This window comes from Tursiops truncatus, chromosome 1 (genome assembly GCF_011762595.2).
Source record: "Tursiops truncatus isolate mTurTru1 chromosome 1, mTurTru1.mat.Y, whole genome shotgun sequence".
Lineage (NCBI taxonomy): Eukaryota > Metazoa > Chordata > Mammalia > Artiodactyla > Delphinidae > Tursiops > Tursiops truncatus.
In genome coordinates, this window is record NC_047034.1 from 131,839,498 (window position 1) to 131,862,432 (window position 22,935).

General features: G+C 39.5%; 1 protein-coding gene across 7 annotated transcripts in view; it reads right to left on the reverse strand.

Annotated features, from left to right (window-relative positions):
* Positions 1–22,935, reverse strand: part of NFIA (nuclear factor I A) — a 401,445-nt gene that overhangs the window by 156,158 nt on the left and 222,352 nt on the right. For 6 of the 7 annotated variants that reach the window (XM_073789101.1, XM_073789092.1, XM_073789110.1 and 3 more), the window contains exon 4: positions 156–230. The exons of the other annotated variant lie outside the window; for it this stretch is intronic. In XM_073789101.1, coding sequence (XP_073645202.1) covers positions 156–230 — 75 coding nt within the window. The remainder of the gene's footprint in view (positions 1–155; positions 231–22,935) is intronic. 7 annotated transcript variants of the gene reach the window in all.

A 22,935-nucleotide genomic window follows, 5' to 3' on the forward strand; every position in this document is an offset into this window, starting at 1 on the left:
TTCTTGGCTGTCAAACAAACTACGTGGCAAAATTCTTCCAGTGGGAGTATGAAAAGGAGATTCTGAAAGGTATTTATGTCTTTAGGAGGCCTAGGCAAAAGGTAAGCACAAACCCAAGGCAAATCTGTACCAAATCAAAGCAAAATTATACTTACTCTGTGACACTCTTACTAGCTCAGTCACACTAAAAACCCCTGATGTGACAAAACTGTCCTGGAAGCCCAAATGTCCTGGGGAAACAAAAACAAAAGAAGCGAAGTGTCATAAATAGAAGACATCTGACAAGAGAATTTCAAGTATTAGTTTCATTGTGATCAAAAAATGTGAAGTGTAATTTCATGTTCTGCTCTAGTTAGAGTCACGTAGGAGGGTAGAGTCATTTAGTTACGTAGATGGTTTTTTGGTTTGAATCTTTGAATCTGGAGCTTATGGAAAGCTACGACACAACAACTGGGTGATTTTTGAAATGGTTAAAAAAAAAAGTTCAACAGGAAATCTGAAACAAAAGACGATTTAAAATAAATGGTTACCTTGGCTGACCTCTGAGACCTTCACAACCGGGATGAAAACAGCCTACCTAAGAATCAGCTAGGATAGCTAAATTCCCTAACAGTTTTTAAACATTGTTCTCTAAAGAAACATCTGATCGGGATTAGCTATCCATTCCTTCAAACCAAACAAGATTTAAAGATGTTCCCCCTTCATTTCTACAGGCACCATAGCGTGAATCCTTAAGAAGTCAGACTGCAAAAGACAAGCCCCAACCCTTGAAACATAAACACAAATTCTTCTGAGCACAAATAAAACTTTATATTTGTTTTGAGACAAGAGTTTTTTGTGGAGGGGTGGGTTGAACCTTATTTTTTGAGAAAAGATAATAAATTAATTGTTCAAAATGACTTACTCTTTGATTTCTGTATCTGCTTTATTTTTGCTGGATATAATTTCCTTTAAGATATCTGATATTACATCTAATTGTCAACTGCTTATTTATTTTTATGGTATATACAGGAACATATTTATAAATGGCAAGGAATACATAATTTATGAATGTCATTTCCCTCTCTGCCTCCAAAGTCTTCTGATTCTGAGTCTCACAGGTAGCATCTAGTTGAGGGATCTGTTTATAGGGCTAGTGTAATCTGCTTTAAAATTAGGGTCAAGGAAAAGTAGTGGGCTGAAGGGATTTTTTTTTTAAATAAGTGTTCTTTGAAATAAGAAACATACTTTTAAGAAACACAATGTAAGAAATAGGACTAGTCTGAATGTACAACAAACAATCAATAAATAAGATTTATGTTATTGATAAAAGCAAGATTTCGCCCACTACTAAAAGGAAGCAAGTTTACCTGTGGCATAGTTTATGCACCAATAAATTTGTTAAATATCATGCACATAAACACATACAAAAAAAATCACCATGCTTTGTAGAATTATAAAGGGACCTACAAATTATTCTTTTTCTTTTGGTTACATTGGACTTTTGCATAAGAAACATGTTTTGGCTGAGAATTAAAAGACAATTTTCAGTCAATTTTGATATCAAACATACAATCTATGATATTTTAGATGAAGCGGCTCTAATTTTTAGAATATACAATAATCATAACTTGCTTTTTTAAAATAAAATGGCACGATGTGTGGTGACGGATGTTAACTGGACTTTATTGGGCTGATCATTTCGCAGTACATACAAATTGAATCACTGTGTTGTACACTTGAAACTCATAGAATGTTTATGCCAATTATATCTTAATAAAAAAAAGAAAAACAGAATCATGTATATATACCACAATTTTTTAAAAAGGCAAAATTCATTTGAAGAAGGGCCTAAGAAATTTCATCTCTTAAAACAACCCACACCCAGGTATTTAGTTGACTTCTACTTGGTAAGTGCCTGAGGTGTTGTCTCTTGGGTTAAAAGAACTGAGAAGTAAAAATAAATAAATAAATAAACAAGCAAATAAATAAATAAATATTTCTAACAAAGTCTTGGCAAAACAGCACAATATCTCTTTCTACTGTGACAATGTTAACATCACATTTATCCCACAGACCATAACAAAGGAAATCCAACCACAACGTACATTAAGTTTGACTTAAGACCCATATAACAATAGCAAGGAAATTCAGAACTGAGTGGGAAAATCTGGGTTGATCTCCAGCTCTTGCTCATCTCTGTCTGCGTCACTTGCTTGCGGGCTGATACTTGTTTCAGTTCCAACCTGTGAAATTCCTTATTTTAAGGATGACTTAAAATGAATTTCTGAACAGAGTGAATGTGAACGTACTTTAATCCTGCCACCGGAAAAAGCAACCAATCTATTTTGAAAACTTAGTTTCGTTTAGCATAAGGACTTGGGAGGGGGAAACCTGAGTGTTCATCCATTCAAACCATCATCCTCTCCGGATTGTTCCTTTTCTTTTGTCCACCTCTTAAATACTGGTGTTCTCCAGCATCTGTACTCATCTCTCCTTATATATATATTCCCTATGTTATTTTCTTTATTTCCATGATATCAGCTACCAAGCTTGACTGTGATATTTGTGAAACTAGAAAAATGTTTGCTTGCTTCACCACTGTATTTAATACTTGGGACACAGCAGTTAGTAAGTGCAGATTTGTTGAATCAGTGCATGAATGAATCTATAGGCCAATGACTCTCAAATCTTTATCTTTTGCCAAGATCTCTCTCCTGGGCTCCAAACCCATAAATCAAAATGTTTATTAGATATTTCTATCCAGATAGCCCACGGGTATCCTCAGACCAAACATGTCCAAAGCCGAGTTCCTTTTCTTCTCTCCAAAAACCTGTTCTTACTCTTTTGAATTCCCTACTTCAATGAACCATCCACTGTTCATCTCATTTTCTGTTTGGTGTCATCCCTGAATCTTGCCTCTTACAAACACTCATGTCCAACGAATCTCCACTGATTCCATTTCATACTGTTTCTTCACTCCATGTATATCTCCATCTCTCCCTTCCAACTGTGGCCCTGGCTCTTCCTACTTCTCACCAGCATGATAGGACAATCTCCTACATTCTCTGTCATCAGCCTTGGCTTCTCCTCTCATCTGCTCCCCACTCTGCAGCCAGAGCTGTCTCCCTGATGGGCAAATCTGATGATTTATTCAGCAAATACTTCTTGAGCACCTCCCGTGTGCCAGGCATTGGGCCAAGGGCTTGAGACACAGTCCCTACCTTCAGGAAATTTACAGTCTAGGATTAGACACAGCTGAAAATCTAAAGCAGATGAATTATTTTAAAAATCATAAAGGGAATAAATAATATGAAGGAAACAAATAAGAAAAACTTTAGAAACAGTGGCCAGGGAAGGTCTCTCTTAAGAGCTGACATCTGAAAGATACTAAGGAGACAGCCCGGAAAAGAAGGAGGAAGAGCTCTTAAGGCAGAGGGACTGGCATGTTCAAAGGCCCTGAGGTAGAAAAGAACAAGGTGTTGAGGAATCTGAGATAAACGCAATGTGTTCAGAGCTCACTGTCCTGTCAGAAATCTTGCAAGAGCCCCACAGAGTGTTCAGGGTTTAGTACAAACTCCTTCACGTGGCGTACGACCTCCACACCCCCTCCGTTTTCCTCTTCAGGCTCATTTTCTATCCCTTGTCTTTCTCTTCCAGCCCTACCTCTTGGCCGAAAGGAATACATGCTCCTCCCTGAAATGTCTTGTCCTTCATACCCTTTGTTTGTCCACTGCCTACTTGTCCTTTAAATCTCAGCTTTGTTGTCATCTCTATCAAAAACCTTCCCTGGTTACCCCCACTGCTGGCGAAGACTTCTTTTCTCTTTTCTCAATATTCTCCTGGTGTACTAAGCTCTAACCTAGGACTTAGCACACTGAATTGTAATTTTGTCTTTTTCTCACATTAGACTGTGAGCCCTCTGCGGGGAGAGAGTGCATCTTCTGCGTCTCCAGCCCTTCAGGTCCTAACTCAGTGTCTGGTATGCAGTACGCACTCCAGACATGCCTCTGAATGAACACAACTCAAATTGGGTTCAATATGCTTTCTTTCCTTTTTTATAAAAACGTTAACAGAACTTCTTATTTCTGTCTCTTTTTCTCTCTCACCTCTAGCAATGAAATCAAGCCAACGTGCACCTAAACACTATTAAAATAAACTATCAAAATAGTTCCTCCCAACTAAACAGGACAAGGACAGGATGGGCAAACCACTTACACAAAGCTTCCAATCGAGATGGTGCTATCAGTTTCCCTGATGAGAAATGTCTGGGGTTGTCCTAGTGTTGTGATTATGGTTAATATTTTTGGGAGACCAAATAAAAACACAGATAAAGGGCAGCATTATATAATGGACATAAGGGGCGGATCTAGTCCCACACTAAAGCTAGGATTTTGTGTCACCCTGAAAGTCACTGCAAAAATAACAATTGGATCCTCCTTTCCCTTCCAGCAACCTGCCTCCTAAAGCCATTTTAATAGAATATGTGTAATTTAGAAGATGAAATATATGTCAAGGTACAATAACCAGAAAAATAACAATAAAGAGTAGAATTACTTCACAAACTCTGAAGCCACCATCCCTTTACAGTATCATGAGATTATCAGATTGCCTTGACTATTTCATGTTTATAATAAGTCCCCAAGGAAAGGCCAGTGTAAACACTCCATGTAACTTTAAATGACTATGAAACTGGTTTTGTTCCTTCACCAATTATTTGGAAACCCAGTGATGAACTCTAGAAGAAGATAGCAACGAGAAATGAAACCTGAGAAATGATGGAAAAAATGACACAGCTAGCGTAATTACTAAGCAAACCTGAGCAGATTAGTATTTCGTTCTTACTAACACAAACCAAATCACAAAAATGACTTTCAGGGAAATAACACCCATCTTGATGTTCTACTTTATTGCAAGATGAGAGAAAAACAGAAAAGGCAATAAAAAGGCAAATTCAAGTACGTAATTCAGAATTCAGACGTTAGCATTAAAAGATCTTCAGATAGAAAGCTGATTAAACATTCCCAAAAGGTCCCAAGATTTATGTTTTGAATAGGGCCTCTCAGAAATGAATGCAAAACATATACTTTCGTTAAGTATGTCTTAGGTGAAAAGCCAGACTGCACACTGATCTGACTCTCTCCAATTCTGAAGTACTGTTCAGGAGTAATTGTACAGGACATTGAAATAAGGAGCAGATTCTTTCTCATTTTAGATAAAATGGCTAAAATAGTTCCCTCACTGAAGTCTTGTTCAATGAATTTCCAATTACAGTACAGGTTTCAATACCTGGAGTCAGTCATACTCACAGTGGGGAGAGATTAGGCTTTCCAGAGAGGCAGAAATATAAAAAGCTAAATTCTGTTATGGGTGGTTAGGAGAAGCATCTCTCTTTACCTTGATGATATCAGCAGTTATTATGGAAAATGCCATTATATGGGAACCAAATCTTATCTCATGAAGGGACTGCACATCTATCTACCTCTTAAAGGAAAAAAAGTTCGATTTGCAGAGACACAGGTAACCTTGCAGAACCTTCACATGTTGGAGAAGGAACAGACAAACCATCTGGAGGGCTGGTCTTTAAAGAAAGTTGAAATGCCCATGAAACAGAGTTAATGTATCTGAGGAGGAAAGTTTATACATGAGGTGGTATGTTTGTTTGTCCTGTCGGAAGAGCAAAAGCTCTCAGTTCTAAATTATCAAACCTCATCTGGCCAGTAGTTGTAGGCCAACTGCAGTACACAGGTCATTTCACCACAAAGAATGTACAGCCCGCCTTCCGTATAGGGGGTTCAGAACCTGTGGATACTGAGGGCCAACTGTGCCATTTTACACAAGGAACTTGAGCATCTGAGCATTCTGGTATCCACGGCGGTCCTGGAACCAACATCCACGCATATGGAGGGACGAGTGTATCTCTAGTCTGTTCTCCCATGGTAAACATGGTCCCGTCACTGGTAAGCCAGGCCAATGTCTGGGACTTTTCATGCTTGGGTCTGGGCTCCTCAAAGAGAAAAGAGCTCCCTCAATGTCAGGCCATCTACATTCCATAAGTACTTGGGACTGTCTGTGACATGAAGACCCTGAGCTAAATCCCAAAGACATTGCTCTCACAGAACTCACGTTCTCCTGCTCCTAAAGAGAAGTTGACCTCATCAACTGTTCCTCCCTGGAATTTTCATTCCTCCTTCGGTGAGCTCCCCATTGGCTTATGAGCCGCGTGAAGGGAGGGAACGTGGCTCCTTCCTCTTCCCCGTCCCCCCAGTTCAGTCCATACTTAGCAGCTGTGCTCAATCAATACTGTTGAGTAGACCTTCAGCTTGACGTGCCTTCTGTCATAGGCTCTTTCTCTTTATTTGACAGTGATTTGTTTTCCTGTTGCCCTTCAGCACTCCTACAACAAACCAGGTAAGAGCAGGCTGTGTCTCCTGATCTGACAATGCCCACAGGGCCCAGCACAATCTCTGCTTCTAGGTGTGTAATGAATATTGATTCAGTGATTCAGATGAGCGCCTTGAGATACCCTCATTTAGTAGCCCTTTAAAGCACAATGTAAATTATTTTAGCTTATGTCCAGTCACATTTTCCTTCTATACTTGTATTTTGGAGTATCTTAGAAAACAGGTTGTTGTTTTTTTTTTAAGGTGGGGTGGAGGTATATTTCCACTGATCCATTAAGCCCGAATTTTAATATTTTGGTCTGCAGACAAAGACAGAGCCCATGGGATGGGAAAGCAATAAGACAGAGGAAGCTGGGACCCTGAATGATGGTGTGAAGTGGAACCCCCCTGCCAACTTAGCCTGTCATCTGGAACAATTACAAAAAGAAAAATAGATTTTAATGTACTTTAACCACGTATTTTTTTGGTCTCTGTTATAGCAGCCTAGTACTTAACCTAACCAACGTAAGTGCCAGTCTTTCCCTTTTGAATTGAAAGTGCTACAAATTAGCAGCCCAAGGGCCAACTTCAGTCTGCAAACACATTTTGCTTGGCTAGCAGAGTACTAATTTTTTTTTTTTTTTTTTGCATACAAAGGTTTTTAAACTGAGAGCGAGCTTACAAATATACCACACTCCCCAATACTCTTTATTGTATTTTATTTATTTAAGTGTTCTGTAAGGCCCTTCTAGGCAAAGAAATTTGTGACGCCAGCTAGGTATCTTTTCTCCACTTTAATCTACTAGCACAATAGGGAGAGAATGCACGGATGGTTGGTGTGTTTTGTCTGATAATAAAGCCATCAGTATTTCATGATTTCTTCGAGAGTTAAGTTTAGATTTCTTAGCTAGGTATTTAAAGCCCTTCAAAATCTGGCCTCTAATACACCTTCTCAGCATTTCAGGTAGTAGTTCCAATACCACCCAAATACATACTCTCTGTGTTGCAGCCAAGATGTCCCACCTGCTCTTCTCCAAATACTGTTCCATCCTCCATATCAGGGTTCATATCAGCACTTCCCAAACCGTGCTATGTAGAATAGTCCCCCAAAATGCTCTACCACAAACGAATTAAAAACAAAGACACAAATACATATTAAATAAAGATTTCCACAGTAAAATAAGTTCAGAAAACATTATCACACCCACCCTTGGAGAATGATGAGGAAAAATTACATATTAAAGCCTCTGAAAGTTCCTGCAATAAACAAACTTTCTTAATATCATTTAACTCACGATTTCCTAAATACTTTGACAAGGATACCATTTGTTTTTTGGCAAATGTTGTTCTGTTAATACACTATTCTGCTCCTTTTCCTATTTTCCCCATTTGGTTTATGTACCAATGTGCCAAGGGGAAAGCAGAATCTGAACTCTCTGAGCTTATTAATTAACACATTTAAGGCAAGGCTCAAGGATATTCCACGTCTTAACTTGCAATCACTTTAAAATATCTACATTAGGGAAATGGATCAAGCTGGTAACAGGTATTATAAAGTTAAGCTACCTAGCTGAAAAATTTTTCCATAGAACAACTCTAGGTAGCATTAATTTTCATCAAAACCATAGCTTTCATTTATTCAGTATTTACTACGTGTTTGGCACTCTGCTAAACACTTTAGTCATATTAGCTCTAATTCTTCCTGCAACTCTGTGTAGTTGGCAATATTCTGATTTTACAGAAAAGGAAGCTTAAGCTCAATGAGGTTGACTTGCCTAAGGTCACACAGCTAGTGGCAGAATTAGGATTAGAACACAGGTTTGTTTAGTTATCTTTATATAATGAATTTTATTGCATTTTAATCCAACAAATATAATGCTAGAGACTTGATTATCCAATCTAGCCCAGAGGCCTTATCACATCTTTTTACCAATTCCTGCAGTTAATAAGGGAAGAGTAGTATTTCATTAAATTAAATTTCATGGTTCGACTTTACATAAAGAGGGTTTATGAATTTGAGTTACAAGTGATAAAGCATTTAATTAAAGGACTATGTCTAATAGATATCAAAACGCCTAAATAAAAAGTGAAAAAAGATTTTTACCTATTTGTATGTTTAGAAATACTGGATGTATGACATCACAGAATGAACTGGAAATGAAGGGATCTTAAAGATCATTAGTAATGGAGTAATCATTGTGTCATAAAGAATTTTAGACTAATAAAATAATGAGGTTTGGTTTTTAAAAAATAATTCATTAATATGTTTGCCTTCCTATAACTTCACCTCATTAGCCCCTGGAACAGGCAGAATAAATGTAATCTCCCTTCCATTTTGCTACCCTTCAAATATATGAAGACAGTCCCTGAGCCCCGCTCTCTCCCCCAGGCTAAACATTCTTCCTTTCATTCTTTTGTCATGTCAGCAAATTAATTTTCCCGTTGCCCCTAAACATTTAGAATTATACATATATTATACCTATAATAAGCAGAAATAGATATTTTGCAAGTGGACCCAGCTACAAATTAGCTTTGTACAAGAACAGAGAAACACTTGCTTTAGGGAATTTTTTTTCAAAGCACCGTAAAAAAAACAAATTTTTGCTTCATGTTAGAAAAAGTAAGTTCCAGTATATTAGCATAATAAGATTAGTATTTTATAAATATTTGAAAATTAATGTTTTGTTTTGTTTTTTGTGTGTGTGGTACGCGGGCCTCTCACTGTTGTGGCCTCTCCCGTTGCGGAGCACAGGCTCCGGATGCGCAGGCTCAGCAGCCGTGGCTCACGGGCCCAGCTGCTCCGCGGCATGTGGGATCTTCCCGGACCGGGGCACGAACCCGTGTCCCCTTCATCGGCAGGCGGACTCCCAACCACTGCGCCACCAGGGAAGCCCAATGCTGTTATTTTTAATGCATCATAAACTTAAAAGTATTTCATAATTAACCTGGTTTTGAACTAAAAGGGGTTTTTAAGCAACCTTATGGTTTCTATGTTCTGAATCAAAGTTTTCTCTAAACTTGGACAGTAACAACTGTTAATCTGCAAACAGATCAAGCTATTTGTAATAGCTTCAGTGTCTGCTTATAAACTCTTACATATACTAGAGAAAAAAAAAAGGAAATGCATTCTCTGAATACATCAGAAACTGATTATCTTAAATGAAACAGACGTGAAACTGTATCACCCGAGGGCTACCCTGGTTTATGGATGTAAAACAGAAAAAAAAAAAATTAATGCCCATTATTCTGTTCTTCCTTTTTAGGTTTAATTCTCATTGCTGTGAAAACATTCACAGAGAGCCCTCTTTGCTAAACCACCTGAGGACACATGCAATGACAAGGAAAGAAGATGACCAGGGGCCATGTGCTAATTTTAAGACACTTAACACTGATTTTGGTTCACCAAGGATGGAAAGAAAAATCATTGATGAACTGAAGCAATATATTTTAAAAGAATTCTTGCAATGACTTGTCCAAGACTACAAAAAGAAAAAAAAAATTACAAATAGGTAGGTCCCATTTTCTAAATATATAATAAAATTAGTTAATGTTTAGAACCACAAAATACAAAGAGCTTCCATCCTTTTTAAAGTCATTTTTTTGTGCAATTCCTACTCACCCAGCAATTACTTAGCTACTGATGCCATAATTCACAGCATTTATTAAATTATAGGATCTATATTATACATTTCTGCAGATACCACGGCATGCCACAAATTGTGCAGGCCACTAGACTTTGAAGTTCGCTGGCTCAGCACAAACACAAAGTGTTTTAGAAGTAGCAGAAAATTCTTTGTGAAATATAACAGAATGAATTAGACTGTTCAGGCCATGTCGTGTTAGCACAATGGGGGAACACTTTTAAGACTTTAAAGTCATGTAATACAATTCTAGCCTGGATTTTTCTTGTTAGAAAAAGTAGAATGGGAGTGATTGGAAGAGAAAAGGGCCAATATTTGACAACAGAAATCAGCATAACCTTTTAACTGCAGCAGCCATGGGTGACTGCCCTTTGACCTTGAAAGATTATGTGGGATTTCAATGACAACAGCTGGAAGTGAGCATGTGTGAATGGAGAACACAGATCTGAGGCCTGGTACAAAAGGCTGCACAATCTCTGCCCAGATCAGAGTGCTGATTAGAAATTGTTTCCTGGTCCTGGCTTAATAGAGTGTGATAATGAAAGTTTTTTTTTTTTAATTCTTCCAGCAAGAAATCATTGGTAGATTTCTTCCATACCTACTCTCCCCCTTCAGCCCCTCAAATCTTCTGGGCTTCTATTTATAACAGCCCCATCTTTCTTAAGGACATAGTTAAAAACAAAACTTTGTTTCACAAGATACCTCTCACAGACAAAATTTCTTTAAGTTCCTGACTTTTTCTCCTGAGTTTTAAAATAACCTCTGGCATTTCACGCAGAGTATCATTATTTTTTGTTTAAGGATCTGTCATACATACACACACACACACACACACACACACACACACACGCACACACATGCACACACAGACACAACTTAAATGAGAGTTCAGTGAAAGCAGGAACTGTATCTATCTCATCTTTTTAATTCCACCATTTATACAGTGATTAGCATATGGTGGGTCCTCACTATTTGTATGACAATGGAACACAGAAATGAAGTATTTATTCTTATCCATTTATTCTTTTTATTCTTCTTGGGATATAAAGGTAGGTTCCCACACAAACATTTAATAATATCACCTTTTTCTTCAACAATTTTCACATATAAATTAGCAAGTTTTTGTTACATCTTTAGGTATGTTTACTCAACAAGAATTTATGAAAAAGATGAGTTAATTACTTCCTTTCAAAGATAAGGTAACTTAACTTAGTAGATATAGAGATTTGACTGCTTGGTGAATGTGGTCATTTTGATCCATAAGACCCTCAATGAATGACATTCATTGAGCTGAAATGTACATAAACTGATGCAGGTGCAATCTCAAATTTGTATGCGGAATCCCCATACTTGCTGACATTGTTCTGAAACCACCCGAACGATGCCACATGATTACTGAAAGGACACTGAGTTATGACTCATTTATGTTGTTTTGGTTTTACCATACACTCTATCTTACCTTCCATTGCTCTGGATTTTGCTAATTTCTCTAGCTCTGGATTTTGCTAATGACTCTAGTTTCTACATCAAATGAGCAACTCCTTAGCTTCAGTAGAAGGGAGCCTTTCCTTTATGCAAATAATACCCTGACTTGGGCAAAAACCAACCTGGCTGTGCAGCGTGAGACAAGCAGAGGCTGGTGAAATTGACTTCCGAAGCAGACATGCGTTGTCTGCCTACATCCTTCTATAGCAACTCTAGATGTTATTCCAAACAAGCCACGGGACAGATTGTTTTTCAGAACAGACCGAATCCATTTGCTGTTTCAAAATTCTATAAACAGAGTATTAAGGAATTCAATTCCCACAGCAACTATATGGGCGTTGGCTTCAGTTTTATGGGAGTTTCTGCCAAGCTCACATACTTGTAGAACTATTGGTTTAGAGTGTCCTTTGCAACCCAGAGCAGGAGGGATCATTGTTTGTGATCTCAGTTCACTTTAAGGACTGGGTCTTGCTGGTGACAGGTACACATGATAAATGTTCCAGAAGCCTGACCTAATTTCCCTTGAAGTGAGTGTTTTGCTAAGAACATTCCCTCAAAGTGTCAGCTTGCAACCAAGGATTCAAACCTGCCAGTGTCCATTCTTCTTAGCGAGTTATTACCATTGCTTTGAAAGTTCACTCAAAAGGAAGCTAATTCTGCCTCACTTATCAAGCTTCTTCGAACTTACTTTTGCACTTAAATAAGTTATATATTTAATGTAAAATAAGTAATTATCAAACATACTCAGTTTCATAGTTTTTAGCTGTTGGCGATCAGAAAAACAAAACACTGTAGGCTAAGTATAAACCAAGGTGAACTTGCAATGTGTCTTTTCTCTTGTAAAGGGATCAATATGGCAACATGTTCATTCATCGTGTCTTTCAAAAATTATATTTGCAAGGTATTATTTACATATCATACAGTAGTAGGGAAAATATTACAGAAATCAGAATCCCAAATGTCCTAGGCCTCAGTTTCTGTAGTTGTAAAATGGCACTAATGGTTGTACCTACTTTAAATTTGCTGCTAGGAATAATGAGAAAATGTATTTAAAATATTTGGCCAAGAACCTAGAACACAGAATGTGTTCAAAAAATGATAGCTATTATTATAATAATAAATCTATTCTTTATATCTTAGATGTTGATCAGATAGAAAAATTTTAAAAGAAACCAGTAGAAATAACTATGTTCTTTTGCTGTGGAATAATAAATAATGTACTATCCATATAAAAGTTGTGTATACAAATAAAAATGATATAATTTTATTTATAATGAATTCTTGAGTGGAAATGAAATTATTTTCTAAAGCAAGCAGCAAAAAACTTATTAAAAACAAATCCTCTAGCATTTCTCAGGTTTTTCTAAAGTGAGATAAAAGCAGTACTTAGTCTCCCAATTGTTCTAAATAAACTGAGTGCAAATTTTAGGAATCTGATTCCTATATTTACTTATAAATATATTTATTCAGAATATTTGTAAAAATATAATTATTTATAATTCCTAAAATAATTTTAAATATAGATTTATTCTTTAAATGCACCTTAACTATCTACATGGGCCGAGCATTATCCTAGGTATGGGGATACAAATTTTGGTTTCATATCTTGGGGGTGATAACTATAGAGACTCAACCAAGAAATGGACCCTAGGTCAATTTTTTTCCAGTAGATCAAGTTTTACCTAATTTTTCAATAAACAATATTTAGGAGTATTTAGAGAAAGAGAGAATGAAAAATGGCACACTTATTTTGCCAGTTACATTTTACTTTTTTAAAGAATTTTTAAAGAATTTTGGTTTGCTAAAAATTCTTATCGGTAACTAAATGCAAGCTGCATGTTCTAGAAAAGAGGTATTTAAAAATCTAATTTTGTTTTTCAGTATTTTTCAGATGAAAACTATTTAAACTTTTTTAAACGTTAAAATCCTTTGGATGGCATAAAAATGCCTACAAAATAACCAATATTAACATCGAATGTAGAAATACCTTTTTGAAATGAACTACCCTCAGTCCAGAGCCTCCATACTTCAGCTCCTTACTTCAACATAGACAGAGAGCCATCAGAAAGCATCATTAGAGGAAGGGTCTTAATTCCTTAGAGCTTTAAATCAATGCTAAAAGAATCTGTCCTTTCAGGCAGAAGAATGATGAACATGGTTCCCTTTACTGACCTTGATCACTGAAGCCCTTCATGAGGCAGGCCATTTCCTTGATTTTCGGGAAAACAGAACCTTTGTATGACTCACAGAGTAACCAGGTACGTCTTAGACCTGGCTTTAGCTAAGCCAGAGCACTGCATTCTTCTTCGAATGTCTGCAGTGTTTCTCCTCAGGGTTATCAGCATTTTGAGAGGGATTCCTTCCAATGTCCAGAACTACCTTGTATGCTGTGTAGGACACTTAGCATCCCTGGCCTCCACCAACTGAATGCCAGCAACATCCCCTCCTTGTGAGAACCAAAAATGCCCTCACACGTTTTGAACTCCCCTCAAGGGGGGACATTTGGTCCTTTGGTGAAAAATATTCTCTAGTGTATAAACACTGTCTTACAAATCTCATTAGGTATTTGATACTACGTAATTTTGCCCTCTACTTAGCTGACTTATTTGTCTCTATAATTAGAATGCAAACTCTTGTAAGCCAGGGACTGATTCTTACAATTCTTTTGAAATTTCACTTCCTCCTCAGTCCTGCCCTCTACCCCTCACCCTTATCCAAATATCTACTTCGGATATTACAGTTAGAATTTGACTTTTTAAAATTATATCAGAAATACTGTAAGTTTTATTTTGTTTGGGGGGCTCTCATATATATGGTCCATAAATATAAAACATATTTTGGCCTTTCTGGAAGAGTCTTGATTTCAAATATTGGCTCACTGGTCTGTATGTGTACGTGATCATATTGGCCAAGCCTCTCTGATCTCCTCTTGTTGCCGAGAAGACACATTCACTGTTAATAAACTCCCAGGAACCTCACAAATAGTTTGTTTGTTCATGACAGTGTCACTGTACCTCAAGTCCACAGAATCTACAGAAATATGAAGTAACATGTAAACCTTGAAAATAAACATTCATTCTGCTCTCTGCTCTCAGAGAAAGGATGTAGGTGAAATAAAAAGAGACAAAGGGCCAAAATGACCCAAGTCCCTATTGCTAGCACCAAACCAACTACACTATGAAAATAAACTAAACTAAGCAACAACAGGCTACATGCTGTCAACCAACCAGGAATTGCAATGACTGCCTTTGTCTCAAATGTTTGTTTTGAAGGAGGGCAGCTCCTCCAGCTCTCTCATTTTCTTCTTTAATCACTCTGATACTTTATTGAATTCTTCCAAAAGTAAGAGCCAAGGGCAGCTACCCAGTACCTGTGGCATGGAAGTCCTTCTGCTTTGTGATCACCAAGGTGCACTCCATTAGCTCCTTTCCTACCCCTAACAGTAGGGGAGCTACAAAATTTTCCCAGGTTGCAGAACAGTCACAGGGCAGGTGGGAGCCCTGTGTGCATGCATGCATACCTGTACATATACGTACGTGTGTTTAATTTCGTTTACTCCCTCAAAAACCAACACAGAGAAAAGCACTTTCTTTTCAGATGTAAACTGTCAGGGGCACCAAATAATATATTTTTCACTAATGTAGGCATTTCAGGTCTTCAATGTCACCATTAGCAACAATACCATGAGGGACATGATTTGTGGCTAATTTGAACATGGAGCTCTTCTGGGCACAGCTGGTGAAGCCAACAGCATTCTGCTCTGTTACATAGCAAATCATTTGACAAAATCAGTATGCTCAATGGCCAATTTCTGAGGTTCCAGCTACTATCAAAAGGGTTAGGGAGAAGTTAAACGTAGTTGTTGTTGTTGTTTTAAGGTGCTTTAATTATAAACCTAAAGTTTTCTCTACAGCCTGATTCATTAATTCAACAAATCTGTTGATGCCAATCTATGAGCTAAGTCTAGGTGATGAACTTGGAACAAATATTAACAAATTCCCTGTCTTCAGTTTAGCAAAAATACCTTTCAAAGAAGAGCTAGTAAGAAGACTGGATTCACCTCTGCAAGACCCAATTCAAATGTCATCACCTTCTGATTTCATTTCTGTATCCATAGAGCATCACAGGCCTCTACATTGCAGGCTCAATAAATATTGACAACTGTCTGAGAGAAGACGAGAGTGTAAGTGATCAAACTTATGGGGATCAACAAGGATAACCCTATGGGTAGGGAGTCAAGTGTATATGTTGGCAGCGGGGGAGATGGCAAGTATTACTGTAGATAAAGGTTGTCTTTTTTAATTTAATTTAATTTATTTTTTATACAGCAGGTTCTTGTTATCTATTTTATACATATTAATTATATATGTCAATCCCAATCTCACAATTCATCCCCCCACCCCCCTCTATCCCCCGCGCTTTCCCCCCTTGGTGTCCATACGTTTGTTCTCTACATATGTGTCTCTATTTCTGCTCTGCAAACCAGTTCATCTGTACCATTTTTCTAGGTTCCACATACATGTGTTAATATACGATATTTGTTTTTCTCTTTCTGACTTACTTCACTCTGTATGACGGTCTCTAGATCCATCCACGTCTCTACAAATGACCCGATTTCGCTCCTTTTTATGGCTGAGTAATGTTCCATTGCATATATGTACCACATCTTCTTTATCCATTCATCTGCTGATGGGCATTTACTTTGCTTCCATGACCTGGCTATCGTAAATAGTGCTTCAATGAACATTGGGGTGCACGTGTCTTTTTGAATTATGGTTTCCTCTGGGTATATGCCCAGTAGATAAAGGTTTGAAAGGATGATAGGGCCAAAATTTGTAGAGTTTCAATAAATTTGGACAATATTCTGTAAGTAATGGTCAGTCTTGAATCATAATTTAATGTATTATTATTATTACTAGGGGAATGTTGCCCATAGCTTATTATTTATGTTTATAAGACATGGTTCTCATTCAGTTACCAGCTTTGTGACCTTAAATAAGCTAATTAAACTTTCATTAATTTATCCAGACAACATATGTTGAATACCTATTTGTTCCAGGCACTATGGGAGTCATTCGGGTGTATATCTTTGACCTTTAGGTACTTGCAGTCTAGTCGGGGAGGCAGGCCAATATTGGAACAATTACAACACAACCTGATAAAGGCCCTGGTAGTAGAAGCAGACTCTGAGAGGACAGAGGAGGGTCCTAGACTAGTCTGGGAGGGTTTAAAAAAAGGCTTCATGGAAGGGAAGTGATGTCCTGTACCATCCCCAAAGACGAGCAGGATTAACACTGTGAAGTGGAGGAAAGTGGCACAGTTTCTTTGTGGGCAGGAGAATAACAATGGGGTGACGCTAGTGAATGTTTACTGAGTGCTCACTACGTGCCAGCTATTCTTCTCAGCTTTTCATGTGCTATTTTCTTACAATCTTCAAAGTGCTATGAGGTAGGTACTCTTCTGTCCTCATTTTACAGATGAGGCAATCGAAGCACAGAACATCATCCAAGCCAAAGGTCACAAAGACAGTAATTGACAGAGCTGGGATATCAACTCAAGCAATCTAACTGAAGAACCCATGCTCTCAACCATGGCACTGTCCGTAATTGCATGGATAAGAATATCTACTCCACAGGCCCAGGCACTGAGACAGGGCTCAGCAGATGACGACATGATTATAAGCATCACTGTCATCAGTGTATACATACAAACCCCTGATCTGCAGATCTGACTACAGTAGATTTCCTTCCCACCAGATGATGGACTCAGTGGATTCTACCCAAACTGAAACTCCAGATTTATAGTCAAAGGGAAGTGTCCTTCACCAAACAACCCCGGGGGAAGGTTAATTCTTCCACATCAGTACCACTAAAACCACGAGTTCTGAAAACAATTTGTATCCTTTAACACCACTTCCCTCTTACATCTTCACCATACATATGATTTTGATCCATCCTTGACTACTACTTAATTTACTGTATTTTTGTTCATATGTGCAAGCTTAAAGCAGGGCCAACTTAACAGTGGAAGCTGTGAGTTAGCTGTCACTCGAGGGACAGAATTATTCTAAAAGTTACAAGTTTTTTTTTTTTTCTATCAGTTGAGACTTTGAATAAACTTTATTGTAAAGAAATCCCAATTTAAAATTTTTTCAAGTAAAAATGTTGGGGAGGGGGCCAAAAGTGAATTACAGAACGCCACTAAAAACCACAATTTCAGAACTCACGTGGCTTTGCCATTCAAGTTAGGTAATAAAGAATTCTAATCAAGAACAAGCTTGGAGCAATGCTGATATCTATGTTTTCACCTGAGAGCCCATTAAGGGATGCGGACACTGCATTTACAAAGGTCTGATGTAGACAAAAGATGAAGGAGATTATAAATTTCTTGCTTGGCCACGGTTCACCTCCATGAACTCTGTTGCCCAACACTCAAAGTGCAGGCCAATTGTGTACCCACAAGTTTACGTAGTCAGGCTTATCATTATCAGATATTTACTGGGTTGCCAGTGATATAAAGAATGCAGGCGTTACTGTGCAGAAGAGGTAACATATGGCTCTCCACACCTGGATGGCAGCCAACCTCTAGACAGAAGTGGGCTGCCTCTCTTCCTCAGGGAGGCAGCATAGGACAGAGCCTAGGCCTTGCTGCCAGGCAGCCGTGCGCTCAGATCCCAGCCCTTCTCCACGTGCGCAAGCTATGCAAACACTTTGAGCCCCAGCTTCTTATTCTATTGCTGGAGCAAGGATTGCATGAAATAATGCAGAGACCCCAGCATAGTACCTGTAGACATGGGAGACCAATGCAGTGGGTACCATTTCCTAATATTAAGCTGACGCTATGCCTACGCACCTAATATTTCAAAGGCGATTCCAAAGGGATGAGACTGAACAGTCTGGCAGGCCCTTTCTTTTTTTTTTTCCGCGCGGGCCTCTCACCGTCGCGGCCTCTCCCGCTGCGGAGCACAGGCTCCAGACACGCAGGCTCAGCAGCCGTGGCCCACGAGCCCAGCCGCTCCACGGCATGTGGGATCTTCCCGGACCGGGGCACGAACCCGCGTCCCCTGCATTGGCAGGCAGATTCCCAACCACTGCGCCACCAGGGAAGCCCCAGGCCCTTTCTTAATGGGGACACTACTGGCATTTTAGGAAAGTTAGTTCTTCATTAGATGGGAGTATCCAGAGCATTATAAGGTATTTAGCATCCCTAACTCCCCCCTTTATTATTCCCCATACACTAAAGGGCAGTAAGATGCTTCTTCCCCAGGCATTTTCCCCTCTACTTGTCACCAATACCCCACAAAGCATGAGCACTACCTGCTCCGTTGAGCTTGGTTCAAGTACTGAAGAGCTCCTTAAGAGTATTAAGCTTGCAGTAATATGATCAAAGAGAAGGTGAAAATGGCAGTTCTAACTGGAAGGAGGTTGAGCCCCTCCACTTCCAGGGGTCTTTCCCCTACGTCAGTACCATGGTCTCATCCTTGTTAAGGTCTGACTTGTTAATAAAGTCTGATACCACACCTGTACTACAGGAAATGTGGCCACCAGCCCAGCACACTAAAGAGGTTTCCAAAACACAAAGAAACACTGAATGGATTAACATTTCACCTGAGACATATCTAGACTGAGCAACTCCAACTGGGTCTTACTTTGTAAACCATCTCTGTCACAGGAAAACTCTAGGCATTCTTCTGTGTTCAAAGCAAATGGACTTAAAAACAGACTTCCACTGTATTAAAAAGTAAAAAGGAAGCAATTGCTTCTATCCATGCAATCATTCTAAGAAATAGAAAAGAAGGAGGGCTTCCCTGGTGGCGCAGTGGTTGAGAATCTGCCTGCCAATGCAGGGGACACGGGTTCGAGCCCTGGTCTGGGAAGATCCCACATGCCGCGGAGCAACTGAGCCCATGAGCCACAACTACTGAGCCTGCGCATCTGGAGCCTGTGCTCCACAGCAAGAGAGGCCGCGATAGTGAGAGGCCCGCGCACCACGATGAAGAGTGGCTCCCGCTCGCCGCAACTAGAGAAAGCCCTCGCACAGAAACAAAGACCCAACACAGCAAAAATAAATAAGTAAATAAATTTATTTAAAAAAAAAAGAAAAGAAAAGAAGGAAACATCCACCTAAATTTCCTAAAGAAAACCATTGAGGTTTTCTTTCACCCCTTGAACTGAGGAGAACTTGGACCCAAGTCTTTACATACATAAACCTTCCTGTGAATTTTCCTGGCTTTCTGTCTCACAGTTGAAAGCGAGATTAAAAAAAAAAAAAAAAAAGATTTAAATCATGAAAAGATTTCAGTAAGGAAGAATCATGTATAGATTTGTGGGTCAGGGAGCTTTTTCAGCGGGTGAGGGGGGCACTCACATTTTGCCCAAAATAGAAGATAATGGATACTGATATTGAAGAAAGAACTCAAGACTCTGAGATTTGTAGGAGTGAAGCCAGGGGCCACGAGTTAGCCATCTCTTCACATTCAAGCCAGATGAACCCCCCCTGTAAGGACTGCCTGGCCCTGGGCTCCTCATAATTAACATAATGTACAGTGTCAGAGCTCAGATGAAAGCAGTAAAGGCCTTGTAAGGAAAATCAGAGAAAAGAGGAGGAAGATGGGGAAACTCTATAGAGAATTCACAAAGAGATAATGAACATTTGGTCTCTCTTCTGATGATCATGCAAATGGGAAATGGTTTGAGAGCCAGGCCCTGCAGTATAGATTACTAAAGAAGAGTGAGATGGGTTTCTCACGGCTTCTGTAGAAATGCAGGGTTGGAGGGCCTTTACATCAACACTGATCCTCCATCATTCACAATAATTAAGTGTGGGTCCTACTTGGAATACAGCATGGAGTGTCACCACCAGGGCTCCTGAATCAAGACAATCACAACAATAACAATAGCAGGAACACCAACAATGATAGTTTATTGAAGACTTACTAGGTACTTGACATTATAGCATAAAAAAATTTGAGAGTCAGGCGTTGACTTTTTTGCTTCCTAATGGAAAACTGAGCCAGAAAGTTTGATTTGCTTGAGGTCATATGGTAAGTAAAAGACAAAGCCAGGATGTCAACCTATATGATTCCAAGCCCATCTTCTTCCCACAGGGACACCCCCCTCATTACCCCACAGCTCGCCTTTATGCAGAACTACAACTTACTACACTACCCCCCACCAGCTCACTAACATAAGATAGTCCCATGTTACATATAGCCTTGAAATCATGAACTTGAATTATACACACCTGGGAAGGAAATCTCATCTCATTCATTTTAAAAATAAATCTTTGCTCTTTCCTGTAGTGTAACACTGAGATCTCAAGTAGTTCTTATTATCAATGATGATGATGATGTCCTATGGATTTTTTTCCATTCATTTAATCCCTTGACTCAAGCAATAAGATGGCAAAGCATATGAAAAACTGCATTCATTGTTTTGTTAAAGATTGTCACTACCACCTGCTTTCTACCATTACCAGAAAGAAAATGTGACTTCCTTCTTCTCTGTCCCCCTCTGCAACATTCATACAGAGATAACCTGGCTGTTACTGCATTTTTCCAGCTTAAAAATTTAAAGCCAATAAATCCCGAGTACCACCAGGTTATTCTGCTAGACTTGTCCTTCATCTGGTTCAGCTACAGAAGGGGATAATGATCTGTCATAAAGGTAAACTCATTACCACGAGATAGTATCATCATACTCCTACTGCCATTTTCACAGCCAGCCACACTCTCTCTGCGATGCTGTATCTCAGTTCTCCAGGGAGCAGTTTACCTCTGGCATAATAATAATAACAACAACAACAACTTACATTTATAGGGAAGACAAGACTGCCTATATTTTCTAACTCTTGACAAAGAATAGCTCCCAGTTCTACTTCAGATGCATCGGAAAATCTGCAGTCTTTAAAAGATGCCTATAAATGGATCTGCTAAAGGTTCATAAAAGTTTCGCCATCAGAAACGGGTGACTCAATTGCCAACTTCCTTGTGCCAGGGAAATACTCACAGTGGTATTACTCCAGAGCAGCTTAATACAAATACAAAAAGGAAACACGATCACATGCGGGTCCTGGAAATGATTCTTTATAGACCACTGGCTGATTCACTTGGGCATTTGGCGCACTTATCCAGGTGACTGGTTTTCACTGCGGTTTAGAAAAATCACATTTTCTGGTGTTGGATTGTGGTATGGTTATTGTAGAATGCCTAGATCCTTCCATATTCATGCCACCCCACTGGATTTTTTTTTTTTTCCTAAAGACACGGCTGTAGGCTAAAATGGGTAATCTACTCTCCATTAATGAACCCAGTGCTTTCTGGACGCCTCCTGTACGCACAGTACTGTGCCTGATACGGCAGAGGAAGGCAAGATGAACCGGACAAGATGGGCCCTGAGGAAGACACACCGGGGCAGGGTCGTTCCCCAACTCTGGCACGGGGCAACTCTTCTTATATCCTGAGGGTTTTGCATTCCTGGGTGTGCAGGACAGGCAGTGCCCGGCTGTGCACACCTGGATGTGGAAAAACAGAGAATACTTGCTGATGCTAGGGAACAACTCCTCAGAACTCGCAGGCCAAAACCTGGGCACTGCCTGTGTGTGAGGAGGGACTGGTGCTAGTGAAGAACCTCCACGAACTAGGTGATTCGGGCCAACATCATTTTGTGGGGAACCTAGTCATCAATCATGGTAAGTGGTAAAGAAGAGGCACGTGTGAAAGAGAAAGTGTTCTAGAAACAAAAGCCAAGGAAACAACGAAACTCTACACGAAACCCTACAGAACTCTATACCAGATCCCTATCCAGGAGCGATCCCGGGGTTTGAGGGTGAGAGGTGAATGGCCAAAAGGCAGGCCGAGCGCCACGGAAGTGAGAAAAGCAAAGAGGCCAACGAATGAGTCCCTGAAAACACTCAGAAGACAGTGTCTTGCTAACAGAAAGGCAGACCTTTGGAGCCAGGCACCAGGTTTGAATTCCAGCCGTAGCTCTTTCCAACCTAAGCCTCAGAGTCTGCATCTGCTAAATGGAACTAATTCTGCCCATCGGAGGATAAAATAAGGGGGAGCCTTTTCATTTCCACCCCATTGGAGGAGCAGGCCACTCCGGGTTTGGCCCCAGGATGTGCAGAGGAAGGATTCCTCAAACGCTTCCATGGGGACTTGTAACAACTGTCTGGGTTCTCAGATTATCTGCCTAAAAGGTCTGCATGGATATCAGATTTCATGAGTCTTCTTGCCACAGACACCGCTGCTAAGTAGAGTCTCTGAGGTCTAACTTGTGATTTCTCTGATACTTCTTTTGTCGTTTTACGCTGCCCCTCAAAAGCACAGAGAGGTCTGCCGGGCCAGCCAATGGCCATCTTGTGAGTAATGCAGGCTCGGTAAGGTACCCTCGGCCTGTCGGGCCCTGGAAGCAAGCTGCCTCCATGTTATCCTCTGCCCCCACAGC